Raw genomic sequence first — 25746 nt, forward strand, 5'->3', positions numbered from 1 at the left:
AGGCACCGAGGCGAGAATTATCGAGTCCGCTTACCCGGGTCCACGACCCTGCCGCGTCGGTAATAGAACCCTGGATCCCGGGTCGTCCACTGCTTCCGGGTCTGCCGCCTCTAACCAGTGAGCCACACCACACCACTTTGGTGCTGTGTGCGCCCTTAGTGAATCCACAAACCATTTGACAAGATGGCGGCCTGTCCCTAGCAATGTGTGGGTTACCGCCGCATGTAATAGGAACAGGCCCTGTGGTAGGCCTGACTCTTTAGCAAGCACATCGAAAGGAGCTGCTTGTCGCTGTGCAGGTCCCCTAGTGTTTGGATGCCTGCTTCCTCCCACTGCGATAGCTCTGCACTAGTGGTAGCTCGGTGCCTTCTGGGCGTGCTGCGCATATGGGGGTCACTCGGAGTGTGATTCGAGGCTGCGACGGAAGCAGTAGTGACTGTCTTCATCGACAGCTGGGTGGGAAGCCTGCCCTTTCTGCTGGCATGGATTAACTCCACCACCTGGGGGTGCATGGAGTCACCGAGTCTTCTTGTTGGCACACACTCAGCCTACTTGCCGCCCACTGAAGCTGCGCTGCGAGGTAGTATTGCTCCATATTTGGCAGCGAAGGGTACATCTTGGGCAAGGCCACACTGCTGCGTGACCCGTTCCAAATGAATTTCCTTGTATCCAGTTCCAGGCTTTTAAACAGTGCTGGCTTAAGACACAATGGTAAACTCATGAAATGGTATAGGAGGCGTGGAAGCACCACCATCTTTAGCAGTGTCCCATAATCGTCGGTGGCAATGTCCCCTGAAAGGACATCTGCACCCTCAACGCAGTGATGGCCCGCACCGGGTTACCCTCAAGCAGGTCCAGTGGGTCTCTATATGTATGTATGTAGGGAATTTATAGAGCGCAGGAATCACCCCTGAAGGGGTAACACCGCGCTAACATAGAAAACAGGTCAGACAGGCACAGACTCTCATAGCTCAATCCTTGAACAATTCTTTCTTCGGGAGTTTCCTGAAACAAGCAAGACTAGGACATTTACGTAAATCCTCTGGCAAAGAATTCCAATATTTTGGGGCCAGATAAGCAACCGTTTTGCCTCCAGATCACATTTTCTTAAAACGAGGAACCTCTAGCAACCCTTTGCCTTCCGATCTGAGACTCCGGTTCAGGCAGTACACTTTGAACTTAACCGCCATATAGCTCGGGCTTGTGGCATAAACCGCTCTGTGAGCGAAGCAACAGAGCTTAAACTTTATTCTCTGGCGGATAGGAAGCCAATGGAGAAATTTCAGTAATGGCCCAGGTGAGGTGCTGTGTGGTTTATTAAGAGCTAGGCGTGCAGCCAAATTCTGGACGATCTGCAATCTGCTAAGAGAAGACTTGTTCGCGGATGCCAATAACGCATTACAATAGTCCATCGACCTATATATCTATATATAAGTATCCCGAGATACCGGAACGTAGAAAATTGCCAGTGCACTTACTTGCCATTAATGGACCGGTGCGGATCGGGAGTGTACTCCGAGAAGGGGTATAGGCACGATTTATCCCAGTTCACACAGAGCCCTGAAACAGTGGCAAACTCGAGCAGTATTCTTTCAGCTGCCGCACAGGGTAACCTAATGTCTTTGAGATATGTAAGCAGATTGTCTGCATATAATGAGACCCCGTGTACACCATCGCCCATGTGGAATCCTCACTCGTCCTGTGTTTTACGCAGCGATTCTGCCAAGGGATCTATAGCAAGCGCAAACAGGAGTGGAGAGAGTGGGCAGCCCTGTCGCCAGCACAAACATGAGCGGAGAGAGAGGGCAGCCCTGTCGCATGCCACATTCAATAGGGATCTGGTCTGAAAGATATAGGCCATTTTTTACCCTGGCCACTGGCTGAATATAGAGCAGCTGGACAAGACTTAAAAACCCATCTCCCAGATCATATCTACGCAACGCAGCAAATAAGAAACCCCACTCCAGGGTGTTGAATGCTTTTTCTAAGTCTAATACTAGACACCCTGAATGCTCCCAGACAACCCTAGAATAGTGTGCTACTCTGAGAAAGCAGCGCAGATTTAATGGCGTACTGCGAGTATGTACAAACCCATTTTGGTCTGTGTATGAGTTTCGGAACCAATGGGGCCAGTCTGCATGCAAATTTTTCTGTTAGCACTTTATAATCTGTGTTTAGGAGTGTCAGCGGGCGATACGAGCCGAGCTGCTCCGCTTTTCTGTTTGGTTTCGGTAATGACACCAGTAAAGATTGACGCAGTGTTCCTGGCAGTATCCCGGACTGTGCGCTTCGATACATGGTAAGGAGCTGCGGTGCCAGGGTCTGTTCGTAGGCTTTATAGTATTCAGTTGAGAACCCATCGGGTCCCGGTGCTTTGCCTGTGGGTAGCGATCGCATCGTTTTGTGTATCTCCGGCAATGTAATTGGTTCAATGAACTCATCTTGCTGTTCGGCAGTAATTTGTGGCAAAGTGGGGAGAGGAAGGAGTCCAGCTCCATTATTCTCTCGCGATGTGTGGACCTGTACACTTTGGTGTGAAGTGCTGCGAATTCATTATGTATGTCATTCTGTTTGGTGAGCATTTGCCCGGGGGCAGATTGCAGTCGCAATATGGGTCACTGCGCGTGTTCTTGCCTAATCATACGCGCAAGTAGTCTGCCAGCGCTGTCCGCCGCTGCATGGGTGTGTGCCGCGTGTGATGTGTAATTTAATCAGTGTAGCCTCTCCAGTACCTCAGCATGTCTTTGCTTTTGCGCATCTATTGCGTGCTGTGTGTCCCCTCCATGCGCCAGGTCAGCCTCTCATCTAGTTAGGCTATTCCAATAAACTTTACTTAGTTTTCGAGTTGCTTTTGAACGCACCAACTCAAGCCCAGACATTGTCCCGGGACTACTGCCTTGCCTGCATCCCCACGACCGTCTCTGCACCAGTGGGGGATCTTCTAGTGCCAGGGGCTGTAGTCCCATACGTCAGACAAACGTCATGGTAGGACTGCGCATGCGAGCGCAGTCCTATGCGACGTACGTCTGTTGTAGGGAATTCTGCAGGACCATGGCGAAGAGAAGGAGGGGAGCCCAGAGACGCCGCGATAAAGGTAAGTTAGTTTTATTTACTTTAATTTTTATTTTTATTTTTATTTTATAATTATTTATTTGAGGGGGGGAGGCACGGAGCTCCACAGAATTTTTGTTCAACTCTGTGGAGCTCCACGTAGAGCAACTCCGCCTGCTCCACCCGGGGTTAGTTGAAGCAGTCATCACTCTTAAGGCAACCATAGTTTTATTTTTAGTCTCCGCTCTGCCATCTTAAATAGACTAGAGACTGATTCATCTGAGCAATCCTGGAGTGCACATATGCCATTCCAGTGCAATAAAAATAAAGAATTTTTTTAATTGCCTATATTATTCCAAAATAAGAACATATTTGAATTTAATATTTTTAATTAAGACATCTTAATTAAGAGACCTGAGGTTTGCAGAAACTTCAGACCTGGGTTATGATTTTTTTTTTAGTACCATCTTTATTGGGTTCTGATACTTTTCATATACATCTGATATGACGAGTACATTAGGGCAATCGCAGTATTGTGTAGCTTAGATTTTCGATGCCAGCGTAATCCATTCAATTGTGATGGTGTAACAACTTTGTACCGTGAATACATAAACAAAAACCTTGTGCCCGAGTCCCTTTTCATGTGTAGTTCATGCAGGCAATCATCCTGAGGTGGGGGGGGAGTAGCCACACCACCACTTTATAGATACATGGCCACAGTGCACCGGCAATGATGTATCTGGGACTTGTTTTCTGGCTGTTGTCGGGAGAGTTGGGGGGTAGGGGGAACAAATGGAGAGTAGAGAAGAAATCTGCTGCCTTGGAGGTGGCAGAACAGCTTCCTCTAAGGAGGGAAAGCATACATTCAACCGCTTCTCTGGTAGCAGTCTCATTGATTATATATTGGTGGATGTAAGGATGTATAGTGCTTGGCCGCTCGTGATTGACATGACTATACTATCCAGACAGGACAGCGTTCATAATGCCCTGGTTCTTGACGTTGACCTCCTCATCTGCTGTAAGAGGGCCAGTGCTAGTGAACCATTGAACCGTAGATTGCAAAAAGTAGCAACATGTGTAGAGTATAGTGGCTCTTTCACAGGAGCTGGTTGGGAAAGTATGCAACCTAGTCACAGATAGTATTGAGGAGACCAGGGGGATAGCTTGAAACAAATTAGTACTATAAATAATAAATTGTATGCAGAATTAAAGGAGTATATTTATGTGGCAGCCAAAATGTTTTTGGGAAGAGAACCCCTCAGACTTGGTATAATCAAGCCTGTAAGGAAGCAATGCCGATCTTATGTCTGCTATTAAACAGCATGACAGGACGGTGATAAAAGTAAGAAGGTAGGCCTTCAAGAAGATAATTAAAACTGCTAAAAGAGATGTGGAAGTGGGAAGGTCTGCTGGATGCTGCCAGGAAAGGAGATCAGTGTGCCTTCTGGAACTTGGTGTCATCCGGATGCCAGGAAGGATGTTGCCTGTTTGAGACCAACATTCCAGCCGCAGATTGGGTTGCTCACTTCTCCAGTTTCTATTCTGTGAAGGGAGAAGATAATGCTTCCCCACTTAAATTGCAGGCAAAACAAAACAGCTGAGGGGGGAAAAAAGGACTATCCGTGTAGAGATTGCACCCATTTCGTTACATGACGTAAGATATGCCAATAGCAAGATTGTCCCAAATAAAGCTCCTTTGCTGGATATAATCATAAGGGACTTGTACTTGAGTGAGATTGACGTTTTGAACCCCTACTTTGCACTAATATTTAATTCCATCAGGTCAGGGGCACCAATTCCACTGACTTGGGCAGTTGCAAAGGTAATATCAATCCGTAAGGAAGGTCCCCTATTGGAGCCATGTAACTATAGACGAATGAGCCTAATTGACAGCTCCCTTAAGCTGTTTAGCAGAATACTTCTCAAATGGCTATATGAATGGGTTGTCAAGAGAGAGAGTCTAGCATTATTACAGGCGGGTTTCCGAGAATGTACCAGTACAATGGACAAGGTCTTCCAACTTCAATTAATATTCTGGAAAACGGTGGTTCTAGGAGGTGGTTGGCTTTATGTTGCATTAGTTGACCTGTGTTCTGCTTTTGACCTGGTTCCCAGGTCTATGCTTTGGCAGGTCCGTCAGACATGGCTGTTCTCAACGATCTTCTAGCCATTATGATAAAGCTTTATGATCATAGTTACGCCCACGTACTATGTGGACAACTGGGCAAGATGACGGACCCATTGCCTGTAAATAGAGCGGTAAGGCAGGGCTGTGAACTTGCCACTCTGTATGTTAACAACCTTATTTCATATTTGAATCAATGTGATGGTGAGGCTCCATGTTTGGCAAACATTAAGGCTCCTGCCTTAATGTTTGCCGACGATACATTCCTACTGTTGAAATCGCCTATGGGGCTTCAAAAAATATTACACTGTTTCGTGAACTGTTGCAGCCATAGGGGCTTGGAAATCAAGATGGCAAAAACGAAATACATCCCTGCCACTCTGAAGAAGGTGGCACCCTAAAGAAAGGGTTTTTTTACCGAAACGCGCGTCGGCGCTTTAAAGTAGTCCCCTCCTTTGATACCTTTGAACCATGTACCTTGAAACAATAATGAAACATGTTGAGAAGTCCCTTCTTTGAAATAATAACTGGCTTTGAAGTGACTTTGAGGTTCTTACCAGTATGGACCTATCAATAATTGTTAAAAATGTTCAATATGTGTAATGTTTACAGCATTGTTCAGTAGTTTAAATCTGCCATTTGTACTATTAACAGGCATTGTTGAGGGACTTATGTGCATATTAAGCTTGTTTTTGTATATATGTGATGAACGTATCTGCGGTTCCGTGTTAGTACAGATGGAGTATGAAGGTGGCTGACTGTTTGTGGATGAATGTTTGTGCGATGGGATCTGATTGTATTGAAAATATATATAAAACATTACAAATTGATAATAAAATAATGAATCAAATCATGAATACACCTTCCTAAATGTTTCTATATTTTTGTTAATGGTCCAGCCAGTGTCCGACTTAATATATGACATATTGCATATGTTTAAGTTAAATAGGTAGAGTTTATCTCTTGTTAATATCATCATCCCGCATGCCATTACCTCCACTGACTACACTTAGCTGGGAGACCTCATCTTCCACTTTGACTACCGCCAAGACCCCAACTCCGCCTCCCTCCTGGAAAACCTCCACAACATCGGACTCAATCAGATCGTACCAGGACCCACGCACTCAGCAAGACACACACTCGACCCCATCTTCACAGCAGGAAAATCTCTCTCCTTCAGCCACACCTCTGAACTCCGATGGACAGACCATCGATGGGTCCACTTCACCTTTGAAGCAAACATCTCCTGCAGGCGCCCACCCCAGCTCCAACGCAGGAATTGGAACAAGATCTCTGACGACAAGCTCGCAACCACCCTCAGCGGCCCCACTGCCACCACCTCAGACGACGTGCCACCACCACCGCTCGCACCCTACACAAATGGATCACTGACTACGTCAACACCATTGCCCCTCAAGCAGTCCTTCAACCCTCATGCCAATAAAGCCTGCTGGTTACCCACCGAACTCCGGGAATCCAGACGAACCTGCAGATGCCTAGAAACACTATGGAGGAGCTCCAAAACCCCAGCGGAGTTGGGGTTTTAGACAACTACAAAACAGCCACCGCCGCCCACCACATCTACCACAGAGCCAGAGACATCATCTCTCCTGAGCTAGAAAGATTCATCAACCGCTCCTTCGAGACTGCCTCCTTCCCCGATGACTGGAAACATGACGAGATCAACTCTTTCTTGAAAAAACCCTTGACGGACCACAGCGACCTCAAGAACTTCAGACCGATCGCCGTACTTCCATACCCGGTGAGTCATTGAAACTCGCCTCCTATATCGAAGAGCACAATATCCTCAACTCCTCCTAATCTGGCTTCAGGAGAAACCACAGCACCGATACCGCCCTCATCGCCGCGACAGACAACATCCGCTCCCTCCTCGACAAAGCGGAGACTGTGGCCCTCATGCTCCTGGACCTCTCCACGGCATTCGACACAGTCTCACACCACTCGCTAGCCGACAGACTCCATGATGCAGGAATCCAGAACAAAGCCCTGGACTGGATCCGCTCATTCATCTCCGGCTGAACGCATCGGGTCAGACTCCCTCCTCTCGGAACCCACACTGACCATCTGCGGAGTCCTCTAAGTGTTCTCCTTCTGTCCCACTCTGTTCAACATCTACATGGCCCCACGTGCAACCATCATCAGATCACACGGACTCAACATCGTATCGTACGCAGACGACACACAACTCATCCTCTCCCTGACCAACGAACCGAAAACCTCGAAACACAACTTTCAAGATGCAATGGAAGCTGTCGCCGGGTGGATGAAGAACAGCTGCCTACAACTGAACACAGACAAAACCGAAGTACTCATCATAGGCCCACATCCTGAAGCTTGAAACGACACCTGGTGGCCCCCGCTCTCGGTAACCTACCCCCAACCAAAGACCACGCACGCAACCTCGGAATCATCCTCGACTCCGAACTCAAAATGGACCGCCAGATCAATGCGGTCACCTCTTCCTGTTTCCACACCCTTCATCTCCTACGGAAAACTTTCAACTGAATTCCCCTCGAACACAGGAAAACCGTCATCCACGTCCCCATCAGCAGCTGACTGGACTACGGCAATGCACTCTACGCCGGGATCAACAAAAACCTCACCCGCAGACTCCAAAACATCCAGAATGCCGCTGCCAGACTAGTCCTTAACCTACCTCGCCACCGCAACATCACCCAACACCTGCAGACACTCCATTGGCTCCCCGTCGAGAAGAGAATCACTTTCAAGTTTCTCACCCACGCCCATAAAGCCCTCCACAAAACCTGCCTCGTCTACATAAACCACCGTCTTCCGTTCCACGCACCACAAAGACCCCTCTGCTCCGCCCAGCTTTCCCTCGCGACGGTGCTGCACATCAAGAAATCCAGAGTGGGAGGCCGCTCCTTCTCCCTCCCTGCAGCCAAGGCATGGAACACCCGCCCTCTCGACCTCTGCCAGACACCAACTCTGTCCATGTTCCTGAAGGACCTCAAGACCTGGATCTTCGCCGTATCACCACGAGCGTCCGGCCACTGCACAGACCTTGGTGGGCCCTGGAAGACCTGGTGGGCCCTTGAAGACCTCAGGATCTTCTTGGCCTCTTGATGGTACTCCATAAGCGCCTAGGAGCTGCGCGCAACCACTGCCCCTCCTCCCCCCCCCCCCCCCCCCAAGGCCTTGAGACCCTCCCGGGGAGTAGTTGCGCTTAACAAACCTTTGATTGCATGATTGATTGATTGATTACTTCGAGCAAACCTTGACCTTCAAACCCAGAAGAAAGTTTTGTATAGGAGGCTTCTTGCACTACCAGTAGCGGACTTCAATCCATCTTGTGCCAGACGGGACAATTTACTTGATTGCCAACTATGTAGCTACCATCGCGAGTCATGGTTTCACCTCTTGTGTGCCGTCCAAAATTTGCCAGTGAGCAACATCGTCTGGTAGTCCCCATTTGCAGGACCCATGGTCTTAGACATTGCAGAGAAGTCTCAGACATGTGTTTTTCCCTCAAAACAGTACAAATTGTAGCCAGATTAGGGAAATTCACAGATGCAATCTGGGTCACCCTCTCAAATACAACAAAAGCCAACAGCAGCAATTTTCTGGCCATCTAGCCAGAACCACAGCGACTCTACGCTTACACAGCAAAGAAGGAAATACAGTCAATCAAGCTAAGAAGATCAATCGTGCACGTCAGACCATCCACATCCATAGAACTGAGTTTAAACGCCGGCTTTTTCCATTGACACTCTTAATCGAAGGTTGGAATAGTTAAAGGTGTGCATTAAAACAAACACTAATCCACTGCGTTAAAGGGCCTGTCCAAGTTATAATGGAACTATAGGCACAGCTGCTATTTCAATGAACTAGCACTTTAGATTCAGCCTGGGACACTTTCATAACGATTTTATAAACCTTAGCGAATCCAGACATTTTAGGTGGAATCCACACGATGGTTATGGGTTTTAGAACTGTAATTTTTATCCATTCTTTCTTTATCCTCCTCTTCTCTTTCACTCTACATACGAAAGTGCAGCAGATTGTAACAATTTTAATTAATTCAACAATGAAGAGTCTCGTAACACCTCTGCTTCCCCTTAGGCTTGATATGGGGATCGGGCCAATCTCCGAGGGGCTGGGCGAGAGACCAGTCCTGTACTGGAGACGTATCTGGGCCACACCTGAGCTCATCTCCTATCGAGAGGGGCTGAAGGAAGTCCTAGGTATCTCTGGTTCAGGGTGTACCCTGAATCCAATATATAAGAGAGACCCTGGGACAGATGGGGTGTGGGAACTTGTGGGATGATCCGCAGGCAGCTGCCGTAATCAAGAAAGCAGTCTTAAAGGGAAATTATAGATCGTACAAAATTAGTCAATTACATGTTCAACCCACTTATGGCACCTTGACTGACTCCTTCAATCTTATAAAGGATTAATTTAAATTAGAGCAGTTCCTTGATGAGAATCGAGACTTCCTTGTCCAGGAAGCTGCATCTTCCGTTTCGGTACAGTACATTACCGCTTGCCCCTTTCAGTGCTAAATGGGCTACCATGCCGGAGCCAGCCAGGTGCACTTTAAGGAGACAAAAGAGCACGTTTTGTTCTTCAGTCCAGTCTACCTGAAAGAAGGTGAAAATGGCTAGTTCAAGCTTGTCAGAACATAGGTGTCAGGAGACACGTAGAGGCTCTTCGTATTCTAAAATTTGATGTGAGACAAAGTTTGGTTTTTGCTATATCTCTTTAGTTGTCATTCACGTGGAGCATTATGCAAAAGGCGAGCCTGCAACCATTCCTCCCAGATACACCTGAGGCACAAAGCTCCTCCTAAACCGCACCTAGCTTTTAGTTAGTGATGGTGGTTAGTGTGCACTGATTCCACATATTTTGTAATAACAAGTTTGAAATGAATTCTATTAACTGTTTTAAATGTATTATTTATTTGTTTTAATGTATATTGTTCTTAAGTTTTTTTTTATCTGGGATATGTATTGTAATTGTGCTTTATGGCAGATTCCTGAAATAAAGATTTGTATTGATAGTCTACAATGAAACCTTGCTTGCCATCCAACTTTGTTTAAACACAGAAGCAAAAACAAGATTCTGTTGAAGCAAAAGTGCTTTCATTATAGACCGACTTTCATTTCCTACATTTGTGTGGTTTTATGTATTAAACATATTTGCATTGATCGGACCTACCCACAGGTTTAGTGCTTTAAGGTACTTGTGCTGCATGTCTTATCTCATTAAATCCTGACCTGTATGATTTGCCAATGCTTGTTTACAAATGTCTATTCGTCCATTCTGATTTTTTACGCAACAGAGTTTGGTGTTTTAAATTTTTAAAATATACACCTACTTATTTGCAGATAAGAGATATCCGATTAAAATCGCATAAAGCGGTGTAAAGAAAAAATGAAACGTTTCATTTTTTTGAGGGGGGAGTCTTGCCAATAAATCCTTAAGTTCCACAGCACGTGTGTACTTTAGTGTCTGTTATTATTCTGAGCCCTCTACTTTGTGAAATTATGTTGTCCCCATGTACTCTTTCCTGACACCAGCCTGTACGCACTGAGCTTTGAACGTCATGAGATAGTTTGGCCCAGCAGCGACAGAAGTCCTCTGTATATTCTGAAATTAACCAAATGCAACAGATGTTCTTATGAAGCTCAGTCGTCAGTCTTTGATCTGTTCAGTGTGGCAGAAGTGTTTTTCTAGTGTGTTGGAAAATATATTAAATTAAAAGTACTTCGCTTATAAAGGCAGAGCTTTTCTAGAGGGTATTTACTTATTTAATTACTCAGCCAGTCACAAAACTTTATTCGGCCAATCATGGCCATAAAAGTACACAAGATAAAAACATTTAATAAATATAACAGCATTACAGAGTTCAAAACACATCAGAGGACATGGGATAAAATACAGCTAGCGTCATGAAACACACTACATACAATATTAATTACACAATGTAAGTTCTAACATTGTTAAACAATAAAAGTGTTGGCAAAGCCGATAGGCCGTCTTTAATGTGCCACCTGTTTGTGTGTTGTCGACATCAATGCTATTTATCACATTAAAGCCTGCTCTGTTTACCAGTGCTGAGAAAAAGTAACACAAAGATTTACTTTCTATTTGAATGTCTATAGGAAATATGAATTCGTGAATGGGACCTCCAGTGTGCTGATTGAGAGTACTTTTCTAAAGTAGCTAATAGTATAATATAAACGAGTAATGCTCTTCTAGGTGGAGCGACAGCCAACTCTATTCATATTTTAAAGCAGTTGTAACAATATAACTTGCACTGTCAAACCAGACATTAAAATAAGCTTTGGCAAATGCTTTCACCCACAGACTGCTAAAAGCTATCTGGTAGGTAAGAGAGGCTTAAAAAAGAATGGTATACTTAAGAGACATATAATGTTAGATGTGTCCTCTTTGGTTGATATCAACTGTCTCTCGATATACATTTTTGTGGTATGCGTGGCTAGATATATTACCTTATGCAGAGTGTAGGTCTTCTCTGAATGCGGAGCCTCTTTTATGAATGAGAAACAATCAGAAAGGAACATTGTTCAATGTTTACACTTCTGCTGGGTCTGCTGGCTGGTAAGAAGTGTGCTTTAGGTACCATTGCTGTTATAGCACTAATAAAAACTGTTTCCCAGATAGTTGCTTGTGAGAATCGATTTTACGGTTTTTATACAACTGAAATTTCCAGAAGGCTATTTTATTACAGGGGTGAAACCAAGAAATGGCTGGGCGTGTTTTGTAGATCATTCTAGTCAACTGGGGTTGAAAATATGGTTTTCCATGCTATTTAAAGAGCCTTACTTTCCACTGCTGTCAATATCCTTGTAAATTATATACAAACAATAATGGCTAACTTACTTTCCACCCTCAATTTCTCCTCAGATTTCTGCACCGAGTGGCCGGCTGCTTTGGACACGGATGCGAAATGCGAGCAACATTTTCCAATTGAAACTGAGACAGTGGATTACATTTCAGCCGGAACATCTCTCCGTAACCCCAAAGCAAGAGTTGTGACCTTGAGGGTAAGTGCTACAGTTACTTTCAGTATAATTAAGAGATGTGTGTGGGGTCATGGTTTTGGTTTCAGTGATATTAAGTAAAGGAAACAAATCTGGCCTCTGCAAATTAAATCGGACAATCTTACCCTAGGTACACAGTGAAATGTCACACTACATTTGTTCTATGGTGCTGCATACCTCTATAGTCAATGCAGATATGATTATTTGCATAAGAAGTGAGAGCCCCGCATGTCTGCCACAATTCTTTGCACACATCCAGATAGGCTGATATTAAGGAGAAAAGGCAACATCCTATGATAACTTTATTTGTAGGTGTCTTACTGGTTGTAAGCCTACTCCACCAATACCATAAGCGCTGTGGCTCCTGCCCCTTTGGAGGATCTGTAATTGCCCCCCACTGCCAGATGTACAAAAAACATTTGACATTGAAAATTCTGCTGCCTGCACACATTTCCAGATAAACTTGGGGAAACAAAAGTGGACAGTGGATAGAAAATAAAATTACATAAAATGTAGAGTTACTTAGAACTGTTGGGGTAATGGATGATCGTGGAAGAGGAGGTTATTTGTTGTTTGCTTCGAATATACATGGCACCGGTGCGCTAAGTGGAACAGGTATGCCCAGATGTGGTTCATGTGAACCAAGCTATCCCTAACTAATGATTCAAGGACAAAACTGGTCCTAGGTTGCTTGTGTTCTAGTTCATGAAGGACCTAGCCTGGCAGTTCGGCTCGACTGCTTTCAGCAGGAGCAGGGTCAAGACTGATTTGCATATGGCTGGGTACAAACTGAGGTGGCATGGTCTGTAAAATAACATGGCCCTAGTAATTACCAGGGCTGAGAGTAATTCAGGCATTTCATCCATCACTTTTTGTATACTCGATATAGTAGATCGTCCGTGCAAGCACCGCTCTCCTTCGTCCCTTCACTCCCACCGTTGGGAGTCGCGCAATGCCCCAAGTACTTCCAGGCCGTGGCGTCGTTTATCGACTTCGGAACCAATTCCGACTTTGCTCCCGTTGTACCTTAATATCCTTAGGCTTTTGAGGACACCACAGCAGCTTCATGAGCTTAGACTGCCCATGGCCCAGATCTTTGGTACCCCTCCGGAGCTCCTTCGGGCCCTAAGGATTGAAGGTGGTCTCCAGTCTGATTACTACCAGCACATCCGTCCCCAAAGCTGACTGTGCCACTTTAACTGGACCCAAGGTAGACCCTTTCCTTGAGCTCTGCTCCACCGACTCTTGCCCTGGCGCAGTGTTGGATGCTGTCTTTGGCTCTGCAACAAATGCCTCTGATCCGAGCCTTAACACCTGCAACAATGTAATCGACGCCGGGAGCAGAGTCGATCTTTTTGTCCAATCTCCAAACCACACCCCAGATCCCTTCCAGAGATCACAACCAACACTTATTTATGGCCATTTGGACCCTGAGTTAGCCCAACAATTTGATGACGATAACCCAGATTATGACTTTTATGATGATGTTAACCTCTATGATGATGATAACCTTTCCCATAATTTACAAGATGCTGGTGTTCTTACTTTACCCACAACCGAAGTCAAAACAAATGTCCCTAATGGGGTGCTCAACCCAGAGCACACTAGTCAAAAACCTCTTCTTTCCTTTAATGAGCCTCTTTCTGATGTGCTTATTGGTACCTGGGCAAAACTAGGACATTGTCATCTTGTCCCCGGTCAATAGGCAGGTAACAAGGCGGTTTAGGGCATGCCTCTGGGGCTCCGGATATCCTCCTGCAACATCCCAATCTGAAAAGCCTAGTTGCTGTGCAGACGCCCATAAGTAGAACGAATCCAAATGCATTTCATACCACCCCACCTGAAAGAGAATCCAAACGTATAGAAACATTTGCTAAATGCATGTGGTCCGCTACCAACCTTACCATTTAGTCAGTAAACAGCTGACTCCTGGGAAGGTACTCACATGCATTGTGGGATAGAGTGGACAACATCTTGCCAGCTAACCCTTAGTACCTTTTGGTAGTTCCCTCAACTCCACCCCTTTCGAGCAATAGAGCATACCAGCAGAGAGAGCACCAGAATGCACCCCTGCAACAACAGGCCTCTCAGTCCTTTCGAGTTAAAGGACCAGGCCGACAGGGTCCAGGACCCCAGGGTCAATGATCTACCCAGGCGCCAGCCCCCACACCCGCAGCTAGCTGTTTTTCTCATAATTTCCTGGTGCGGAGGAAGGACGGAGGCCTTCAGCCCATCCTCATTGTCAGCCCTCTGACATTTGTACCTCTGGCAGGACAAGCTCAAGATGTGTAACAACATTGTTCTTCGGTACAGATCTATTAGGACTGGCAATTTCAGTGGGCGGAGTCGAACCAGAAGTGCTTACTCCAAATTTATTTTCAGAAACTCAACCTTTGACTCAGGCACTACTGAGATAACAGACTTGTTCCAAATTTTCCCATTGCCCAGTACAACAACATGATCTCTTACTTCCTTGACTCTGGCAGGAACAGAAAATCGAGAATAGCCCTTGCGCACAAGTATAGTTTTCTTGATCCTTACCCATTCACCTTGACACACAGGAGATGTTCTGACGATGTCAGATGCATACTTGGCCTGAGCTGCAGCTCTGACATCAGCCACCTTCCCTATTGTGAGAAGTTGGCCTGGTAGGGGATGTTTCCAATTCTGGAACCACCTACTACCTGACCAAACAATCCCTTATGGTGTCTGGTTGTAAGTCAACCTTATTAGACAAGCTATCCTAGGGGTAGCATGGACTAAGCAGCCTAAAGGCTTAACTTAAGAGGTCGTGTTAAGCGAGCTGTTTTACCACATACAATCCTGGTATACCAAATGAAAGGACACCACACAAGTATATATTATAAAAATATATGTGTTTATTACTAAAAACAATCCCCAGTATTCTTTATGAATAAAGGGGCACAAGCGTTAAATCAAAAGCACTGTTTAAACATACAAGTTGCACAATTATGGATGAGGGCGGGTGGCCACTCAAACCATATACTAAACAAGTGGTATAAGAGAGGCCACTCGAACAGTGGTTAGGCCTAGGGCCTAGGGAATCGCTGGGAGCAGTCAGGACAAGCAATGCTGAAGTCGGGAATGGCCCTCGGGATTCGGGAGATGTGCGGAAAGCGCACGCATGCACCAATGTTAACCAATGGTGCGTAAAAGTCATAGAGTTAAAGTTTAAGGACACTTCCGCTGAACCTAGAGGAACAAAACTTAACACACAGACCCTAGAGGTGTGCACCAGTGTGGGAACACCGGCGGAGCAAAGTTACCTCACCCACAGGAAGTGGGTGCACAGGGTCGAAGTGGCGTCGGGTTTTGACACGCAGGCTCTTGGTGCTTGAAGCTGAAAGGGCTGCAGGCGGGTTAAAGATGAAGTGTCCGGTGGAGTCCAAGGGTGGACTCAAGTTGTAGAGTACCTGAAAGCAGAGGGGACAGAGTCTGGGTCACTCAGCAGTGACCAGGGTGGAACCAGGACGGAACCAGGCAATGTCGGGCGCAATCAGGTGGTCGTCGAGGAGCTTCTCTCCGCTGTCACGTGGGCTCTGGGGCATCTGCGACGTCCAGGAGCAGGTCACGATCTGTCCCACGCAGGCTCTCACCGTCGGTGCAGTCGGCTTCAAGTTTGGAGCAAACAAGCCTTGGCAAGAGCAATCCACGCGGGATCGGAAGATTGCTTCTCACTCGGACCAGGAAGGTCAGAGTCGGGGCTCCTTTTCAGGGGAGCTGGTGTGGATCTGGAGCAACCAGATTCACGAGTCTTCTTAGGTAGTTCGTCGGCACAGGGACCACTAGCCAGCTGGCAAGTGACCGGGCCAACGCGTTGAGCCAAATAGAGCCAAAGGGCCCCACGCAGCACTCGTCGAGTGTGGAGGGCTGAACTTCGGCTCAGGAGCAGCTCAGGGTGGGGGCTTCTCAAACCCCGGTGCACAGCTTCGAGGGTCACTCGTGGGCTGCACGGTCAGCGTCTCGTGGTCAATTCAAGATGGCGTGCCCCACGCTTCCGGTCGCCTCCACGGGTCTCAGCTCTGCAGGGACTGTGGATCGGGCTGTTGGAAGGCAGGCAAGCTGGATCTCGTCGATCTCAGTCGCTCGAGTTCCGGCGGGAACTGCAACTAAGTAGACGTCGAGGGCTGGATGGTGCCTGCTGCTGCAGGGTGGTCACTCCTTGACCACAAGGGAGATTCTTCGGGCTTCCACGTTGAGATGGAGGTCCAAGGGTCCAGAATTTCGTTTCAAATGTTTCTTCCAGGAAATCTGATGTGCATTGGCACTGCTCCCACTCTTATTCCAATCTGGGGGGCGTGATTACCTGCTAGGTCCCCTCCTATGGGTGGGACCCAGGAAGTGGGTGGATACACCCCCTTCCTTTGATCCAGGCCGCCCTGGCACGAGGGCTGGAGTGCCCCAGAACCGGTTTGGCCGGATTATGCAAGGGGCAGCCTTGTGCGCCCCAGGCAGTGTCTGGTTTCTTTCAAACCTCCCTGCTACAATCCACTATCTCCTGTCTGGAGGGTGGTGACACCCTCCTGTGACAGGAAACCCTTTGTCCAGGCCCCATCTGCTGAGTTTCGGTCAACTGCAGGGGTCCAGACATTTGTCTGTGGCAGAGGCATCCATTTTGTGGATCTTAAGGTCTTTGGAGAAATTAACCGCATTTAGTAAAGGAACATGTCTTACCCCTCTAGAGGGGTGGAATGCCATCCCCGTCGCCAGAACTGGCGAGGGGATGGTATTCCAAATCGTATGACACTTTACACGACATGTTTTGATAAAGCCAAACCAAAGTTGCTATTTAACCGCGAGGATTATAAGGCACTTAAGAGTATATGGTATGGCATTATCCTGAAACAGCTTAGGGAGTTGTTCCCGACAGCTGCAGACAGGCTCAGCTCATGCTAGAGCTCCATCTCACATAAAACCACGCACCCTGCCTCCAGGATTGATGAGGCCTTCCATAGGAGTGGCTCACAGGTTTACATGTGTCCAGATATAGGTTTAGATATAGGTATACTATACCTAAGCAAGGGGTGATTACACCACCTTACCCCAGCTGAGTGATCAGCCAGTTGTGTCAATTTAAGAACCAGCCAGGGGTGTCAAAAGATATGCTGCAGCCCCTGGTAGGCCTTGGTGGCCCCTATGCCCTGGGCACCTATAGTGCATTATACAGGGGCTGACAAGGAGTCCATTTCCAATTGGTATGTGCCTATAGCACATGTGTCATTAATTTAGTGAGAGAACAGCAGGCTGGGGGTCTGATCAGCAGGCCCACAGCCTCAGTAGTCGAAAACCAGTGAAGCAAAAAGCAAAAATTTGGGGTGACCATAGGATAGCAGACCCTACTCTCCTACACAACCCCCCCCCAAACGCAGGGACATTAAACTAACCTTGACCAGATAAGTCTTCATGTTCTAAGTGGAAGTACCTGGAGAGACCATCTGCATTACCATGGTCAGTCCCTGGGCGGTGCTCCACTGTAAAGTCCATCCCCTGTAGGGAAATGGACCACCTGAGCAGTTTGGGATTTTCACCCTTCATCTGATTAAGCCATAAGAGGGGCTTATGGTCTGTCTGCACCAGGAAGTGAGTTCCAAACAAGTAGGACCTCAACTTCTTTAATGCCCAAACCACAGCAAAGGCCTCCCTCTCAATGGCTGACCAACGTTTCTCTCTGGGAGTCAGCCTCCTGCTAATGAAAGCAATAGGCTGGTCTTGACCATCTTGATTAAGTTGTGAGAGCACAGCTCCCACCCCCAACTCAGAAGCATCTGTCTGAACAATGAACTGTTTGGAGTAGTCAGGACTCTTCAGGATAGGTGCAGAGCACATGGCCTTCTTCAGGTCATCAAATGCCTTCTGACAGCTAACTGTCCACTGAACCTTTTTTGGCATCTTCTTGGATGTCAAGTCATTTAATGGTGTCACTATAGACCCATAGTTTTTCACAAACTTTCTGTAATACCCAGTCAGGCCCAAGAAGGCTCTGACTTGTGTCTGGGTAACTGGAGGAGCCCAGTCCTGTATGGCCTGGATTTTGCTTTCCAGTGGCTGAACCTGGCCTCCACCTACTAGGTGGCCCAGGTATACAACCTTACTCTGCCCTATCTGGCACTTAGTGGCCTTGATAGTTAGGCCTGCCTTTTGCAGGGCCTCCAAAACTTTCTTCAGGTGGATCAGGTGATCCTCCCAGGTGGAGCTAAAGACAGCAATATCATCTAGATAAGCTGCACAAAAGTCATCCAACCCAGTAAGGACTTGGTTCACCAACCTTTGGAAAGTGGCAGGTGCATTCTTCAAACCAAAGGGCATTACCACAAACTGATAATGTCCACTAGGGGTAGAGAATGCTGTTTTGGCTTTTGACTCCTCAGCTAGTCTGATTTGCCAGTAGCCAGCTGTCAGATCAAATGTGCTCAGAAACTTGGCAGAAGCCAATCTGTCAATGAGCTCATCTGCTCTTGGAATGGGGTGAGCATCTGTCCTAGTGACAGCATTGAGACCCCTGTAGTCCACGCAAAACCTCATTTCTCTTTTTCCATCTTGGGTATGAGGTTTTGGTACCAGGACTACTGGGCTGGCCCATGGGCTCTCTGATGGCTCAATCACTCCAAGCTCCAACATCTTTTGCACCTCAGCCTTGATGCAATCCCTGACATGATCAGGTTGCCTGTAGATCTTATTCTTGACAGGCAGACTGTCACCAGTGTCCACAACATGGGTACACCAGTCAGTCTGGCTGGGTGTGAGTGAAAACAAATGCCTGTGGGCCTGCAAAACTTGTCTGCAGTCCATCTGTTGCTGGTCAGTGAGGCTGCCTGCCAAGGCTACTCCATCAACTGAACCATCATCAGGGTTCTGAGAAAGCAGGTCTGGGAGAGGGTCACTCTCTTCCTCCTGTTCCCCATCTGTGGCCATGAGCAAGCTCATGTCCTCCCTGTCCACAAATGCTTTCAAGCGATTCACATGGATTACCCTGTGAGGGCTCCTGGGTGTTCCAAAGTCTACCAAGTAGGTGACTTCCCCCTTCTTCTCAATAATAGGATAGGGTCCACTCCATTTGTCTTGGAGTGCTGCTGGAGCCACTGGCTCCAGTACCCATACCTTCTGTCCTGGTTGGAACTCTACCAGCACAGCCTTTTGGTCATGCCAAGCTTTCTGTAATTCTTGGCTGGCCTCCAGGTTTTTGGATGCTCTTTCCATGTACTCAGCCATCCTGGAGCGGAGACCAAGTACATAGTCCACTATGTCTAGTTTGGGCTTTTTGAGAGGTAACTCCCATCCTTCCTTCACCAAACACAATGGACCTCTCACAGGGTGGCCAAACAAAAGTTCAAAAGGGCTGTAGCCAACCCCCTTCTGTGGGACCTCTCTGTAAGCAAAGAGCAGGCAGGGTAAAAGAATGTCCCATTTCCGCCTGAGCTTCTCTGGTAATCCTTTTATCATGCCTTTAAGGGTCTTGTTAAATCTCTCCACAAGCCCATTGCATTGTGGATGATATAGGGTGGTAAACTTATAGTTTACTCCACATTCCTTCCACATTGCTTTCAGATAGCTGGACATAAAATTGGTGCCCCTATCTGATAACACCTCCTTTGGGAAGCCCACTCTTGAGAAAACTGCAATGAGGGCTTTTGCCACCACAGGTGCTGTGGTGGTCCTCAGGGGAATAGCCTCTGGATACCTGGTGGCATGATCCACTACCACCAGTATGAATCTGTTCCCAGATGCTGTTTGGGGGTCCATTGGACCCACAATATCAATTCCAACTCTTTCAAAGGGGACCCCCACCACAGGTAGTGGTATTAGGGGGGCCTTTGTTGTGCCACCTGACTTACCACTGGCTTGGCAAGTGACACAGGAGCGACAAAACTCCTTGACATCCTCTGACATGTGAGGCCAGTGAAAGTGTGAAACAAGCCTGTCCCACGTCTTGTTCTGGCCTAAGTGTCCTGCAAGGGGAATATCATGGGCCAAGGTAAGAAGGAACCCCCTAAACTGCAGAGGTATGACCAACCTCCTGGTCATGCCAGGCTTGGGGTCTCTAGCCTCTGAGTAAAGGAGTCCATCATCCCAATACACAGTATGGGTACCTTGGGCATCCCCAGCAGCCTCAGCAGCAGCCTGCTGTCTGAGGGGTTCAAGGGAAGGGCAATCTAATTGAGCCTGCCTCAGGTCTGCCCTGGAGGGTCCCCCTGTCCCCAGAAACTCAACCTGGTCAGGTTCAAGCTCCTCAGAGACAGTCTCCTCTTGGACTGCAGAATCAGTTTCCTCTGAAACTTGATCCTCAACCTGGGGCAAGGTGGAAGGCTGGGCCTTTCCTCTCTTGCTCCTTCTCTTGGGTTGTGGCTGGTCTATTGTTTCAAGATCCACCACTGGTTCAGGAAGGCACTTCTTAGCCTGAGCCCTTGTCATGGCAAGGACATGCTCTGAAATCCCTAGCATTTCTGCATGAGTCCTGTACTCCACTTCTGACCATGCTGAGCTTTCAAGGTCATTGCCTAACAGACAGTCTACTGGGAGGTCTGCACTCACAACAACTTTCTTTAGGCCATCTGCCCCTCCCCAGGAGAAGTTCACAACTGCCACACTATGGGAAGTAGTGGAGTTGCTTGCATTGGTCACTAGGTAACTCTCACCTAGTACAATCTGTCCAGGGTCCACAAAGTCAGGTGTCACCATTGTGACACTGGCACATGTGTCCCTGTATGCTTGAGCCAGTTTCTCATTAATTAAGGGAGTCTGCCTGTATTTGCCCAGGTTAGTGGGGCTTACTGCAGTGGGCAACTCAATGTCCACATCATACAGGAGAACTGCCTGTGTAGGGATTCTGACTAGGCCAGATCCTACTTCAATACCCAGGGTCAACCCAGCTACACCCTTGGACTGTGTTCCACCACTGCTTACTGTACTTGGGGTTGCAGTTGCTTTAGGAGCTGTAGTGGCGGGAACTGGATTTGCCTTGGTGCACTCACTGCCCCAGTGTGAAACTGATTTGCAGGTATTACACCAAGGTGTCTTTGGACCTTTGTTCTTCTTCTTCTTGTTACCATTTTGGGAACCACCCTCCTTACTATTAGTTTGGGGGCCTGAAGACTTCTGGTCTTTTTCTTTATCTTTCTGATTCTGATTACCACCCTTCTGGTCTGTTTTCTTCTGGTCACCACCTTGGTTCTGGGGTTTCTGCTTAATCCTTGTTCTGACCCATTTGTCTGCCTTCTTTCCCAATTCTTGGGGAGAGGTCAGATCAGAGTCAATAAGGTATTGATGCAACAGCTGGTTTGTACAGTTATTAAGGATCTGTTCTCTCATTATAAGATTGTACAATCCTGTATAGTCTGAAACTTTACTTCCCTGCAACCAACCCTCCAAAGCCTTAGTGGCACACAACGAAATCAGTCCAGTCTTGAGTCTGTGCTTTTTGGGTGTCTCTGAACAACAACCTGTATTGCTCAGTGGTTAGGCCAAACCCTTCAATAAGAGCACTCTTCAAAACAGAGTAGTTTTTGGCATCCTCAGGTCTAACTGTGAGGAGCCTGTCTCTCCCTTTCTCAGAAAAGGAGTACCACAAAATTGCAGCCCACTGATTCTCAGGAACCTACTGTACCATGCAGGCTCTCTCAAGAGCAGTCATCCATTTGTGGATGTCATCCCCTTCTTTAAAGGGGGGCACAATTTTGGTCAGGTTTCTATTGTCATAGGCCCTGTCTTTTTCTCTTGGAAAATTGCTGCCACCAGTGACATCTAAGCCACTTAATTTCTGCTCTCTTGCCAAGGCAAGTTTAGCTTGAGCTAAGGTAAGTTTAGCTTGACTCAGGGCTACCTCCTCTCTCTCTATCTGGAGTCTGACAGCCCTCATCCTAGCCCTATGCTCAGCTTTCTGAGAAGCAGTCATGCCTCTCTCTGATTCTCTGGAGGCACTAGAAATATGAGAGTCCCCTGAGGGAGATCTCACTCTTCTGTTGCCTGGGAGAATCCCATGGTGGGTTCTGGGGAGGTGCTGGCCCTCTCCATTCCCCAGTAGGTCCAAGTTGGCCTGGCTAAGCCTGGCAACTGGAACCTGGCTACCCTGTTCCTGAACTTCTAAGTCCTCATCATCCTCCTCTTCAGGGGGATCAGTTACAGGGGGGTTCTCTCCATTTCCTGTTTCTAGGGAAGCTTCCTTTGCCTTCTCTAAGTCATCCTGTTCTAGGATTTCTACCAGGATTTGGCAGGTGGGGCTTCTGCCCCTTTTTAACCCTCTTGCTTTGCACAAGGCAATCAAGTCTCTTCGGGTTAGTTTGTCATATCCAAAAGTTGCCTGGGTAGGGTCAACTGTCACAGGATTAGACCCTGAGGCTTTTCCTGTGTCAGACATGGTTACTAGTGAGGTGTAAGTGGTGCACTTACCTACACTAAGTGTTTTCCTACTGTACCTTGCTAGTGAGTTGTAGTCAGGGTGTGCTAATCCCTTTTATCTACAACTACTAAGTTCAGTAGAACTTAATATGCTAAGCTTTTGATTTATATGTACCTAGAGGTACTTGATGTGATCTTTCAATTTGATATAAAGATTGCAATGGTAAAACAACAGCAAGCTCAAATCCGCACCGCTGCTCACCAAAGTGAGAAGTTGGCCTGGTAGGGGATGTTTCCAATTCTGGAACCACCTACTACCTGACCAAACAATCCCTTATGGTGTCTGGTTGTAAGTCAACCTTATTAGACAAGCTATCCTAGGGGTAGCATGGACTAAGCAGCCTAAAGGCTTAACTTAAGAGGTCGTGTTAAGCGAGCTGTTTTACCACATACAATCCTGTAATACCAAATGAAAGGACACCACACAAGTATATATTATAAAAATATATGTGTTTATTACTAAAAACAATCCCCAGTATTCTTTATGAATAAAGGGGCACAAGCGTTAAATCAAAAGCACTGTTTAAACATACAAGTTGCACAATTATGGATGAGGGCGGGTGGCCACTCAAACCATATACTAAACAAGTGGTATAAGAGAGGCCACTCGAACAGTGGTTAGGCCTAGGGCCTAGGGAATCGCTGGGAGCAGTCAGGACAAGCAATGCTGAAGTCGGGAATGGCCCTCGGGATTCGGGAGATGTGCGGAAAGCGCACGCATGCACCAATGTTAACCAATGGTGCGTAAAAGTCATAGAGTTAAAGTTTAAGGACACTTCCGCTGAACCTAGAGGAACAAAACTTAACACACAGACCCTAGAGGTGTGCACCAGTGTGGGAACACCGGCGGAGCAAAGTTACCTCACCCACAGGAAGTGGGTGCACAGGGTCGAAGTGGCGTCGGGTTTTGACACGCAGGCTCTTGGTGCTTGAAGCTGAAAGGGCTGCAGGCGGGTTAAAGATGAAGTGTCCGGTGGAGTCCAAGGGTGGACTCAAGTTGTAGAGTACCTGAAAGCAGAGGGGACAGAGTCTGGGTCACTCAGCAGTGACCAGGGTGGAACCAGGACGGAACCAGGCAATGTCGGGCGCAATCAGGTGGTCGTCGAGGAGCTTCTCTCCGCTGTCACGTGGGCTCTGGGGCATCTGCGACGTCCAGGAGCAGGTCACGATCTGTCCCACGCAGGCTCTCACCGTCGGTGCAGTCGGCTTCAAGTTTGGAGCAAACAAGCCTTGGCAAGAGCAATCCACGCGGGATCGGAAGATTGCTTCTCACTCGGACCAGGAAGGTCAGAGTCGGGGCTCCTTTTCAGGGGAGCTGGTGTGGATCTGGAGCAACCAGATTCACGAGTCTTCTTAGGTAGTTCGTCGGCACAGGGACCACTAGCCAGCTGGCAAGTGACCGGGCCTACGCGTTGAGCCAAATAGAGCCAAAGGGCCCCACGCAGCACTCGTCGAGTGTGGAGGGCTGAACTTCGGCTCAGGAGCAGCTCAGGGTGGGGGCTTCTCAAACCCCGGTGCACAGCTTCGAGGGTCACTCGTGGGCTGCACGGTCAGCGTCTCGTGGTCAATTCAAGATGGCGAGCCCCACGCTTCCGGTCGCCTCCACGGGTCTCAGCTCTGCAGGGACTGTGGATCGGGCTGTTGGAAGGCAGGCAAGCTGGATCTCGTCGATCTCAGTCGCTCGAGTTCCGGCGGGAACTGCAACTAAGTAGACGTCGAGGGCTGGATGGTGCCTGCTGCTGCAGGGTGGTCACTCCTTGACCACAAGGGAGATTCTTCGGGCTTCCACGTTGAGATGGAGGTCCAAGGGTCCAGAATTTCGTTTCAAATGTTTCTTCCAGGAAATCTGATGTGCATTGGCACTGCTCCCACTCTTATTCCAATCTGGGGGGCGTGATTACCTGCTAGGTCCCCTCCTATGGGTGGGACCCAGGAAGTGGGTGGATACACCCCCTTCCTTTGATCCAGGCCGCCCTGGCACGAGGGCTGGAGTGCCCCAGAACCGGTTTGGCCGGATTATGCAAGGGGCAGCCTTGTGCGCCCCAGGCAGTGTCTGGTTTCTTTCAAACCTCCCAGCTACAATCCACTATCTCCTGTCTGGAGGGTGGTGACACCCTCCTGTGACAGGAAACCCTTTGTCCAGGCCCCATCTGCTGAGTTTCGGTCAACTGCAGGGGTCCAGACATTTGTCTGTGGCAGAGGCATCCATTTTGTGGATCTTAAGGTCTTTGGAGAAATTAACCGCATTTAGTAAAGGAACATGTCTTACCCCTCTAGAGGGGTGGAATGCCATCCCCGTCGCCAGAACTGGCGAGGGGATGGTATTCCAAATCGTATGACACCTTACACGACATGTTTTGATAAAGCCAAACCAAAGTTGCTATTTAACCGCGAGGATTATAAGGCACTTAAGAGTATATGGTATGGCATTATCCTGAAACAGCTTAGGGAGTTGTTCCCGACAGCTGCAGACAGGCTCAGCTCATGCTAGAGCTCCATCTCACATAAAACCACGCACCCTGCCTCCAGGATTGATGAGGCCTTCCATAGGAGTGGCTCACAGGTTTACATGTGTCCAGATATAGGTTTAGATATAGGTATACTATACCTAAGCAAGGGGTGATTACACCACCTTACCCCAGCTGAGTGATCAGCCAGTTGTGTCAATTTAAGAACCAGCCAGGGGTGGCAAAAGATATGCTGCAGCCCCTGGTAGGCCTTGGTGGCCCCTATGCCCTGGGCACCTATAGTGCATTATACAGGGGCTGACAAGGAGTCCATTTCCAATTGGTATGTGCCTATAGCACATGTGTCATTAATTTAGTGAGAGAACAGCAGGCTGGGGGTCTGATCAGCAGGCCCACAGCCTCAGTAGTCGAAAACCAGTGAAGCAAAAAGCAAAAATTTGGGGTGACCATAGGATAGCAGACCCTACTCTCCTACACCTATTTTTTGTACATTTACTACTTTCCTTTACATCCAATCCTTATTAAGCTTGGAACCCGCTACTCTACCTCTAAGGTACCTCTGCTTGTGATACTCCTGAGGCGAAAAGCCGGTAGGTGTTATGCTTATTTTAAACTTGTACTGCTTTTTAAAACCTTGCTG

The 25746-nt window shown here is 47.7% G+C and overlaps 1 protein-coding gene across 1 annotated transcript in view; it reads left to right on the top strand.

Moving 5' to 3' along the window:
• Positions 1–25746, top strand: part of MRPS35 (mitochondrial ribosomal protein S35) — a 303716-nt gene that overhangs the window by 108213 nt on the left and 169757 nt on the right. Inside the window, exon 5 of the mRNA XM_078673752.1 lies at positions 12089–12228. Within this exon, the coding sequence (XP_078529878.1) occupies positions 12089–12228 (140 nt within the window). The remainder of the gene's footprint in view (positions 1–12088; positions 12229–25746) is intronic.

The sequence above is a fragment of the Lissotriton helveticus genome, chromosome 1_1 (genome assembly GCF_964261635.1).
Source record: "Lissotriton helveticus chromosome 1_1, aLisHel1.1, whole genome shotgun sequence".
In the NCBI taxonomy this organism is placed as follows: domain Eukaryota; kingdom Metazoa; phylum Chordata; class Amphibia; order Caudata; family Salamandridae; genus Lissotriton; species Lissotriton helveticus.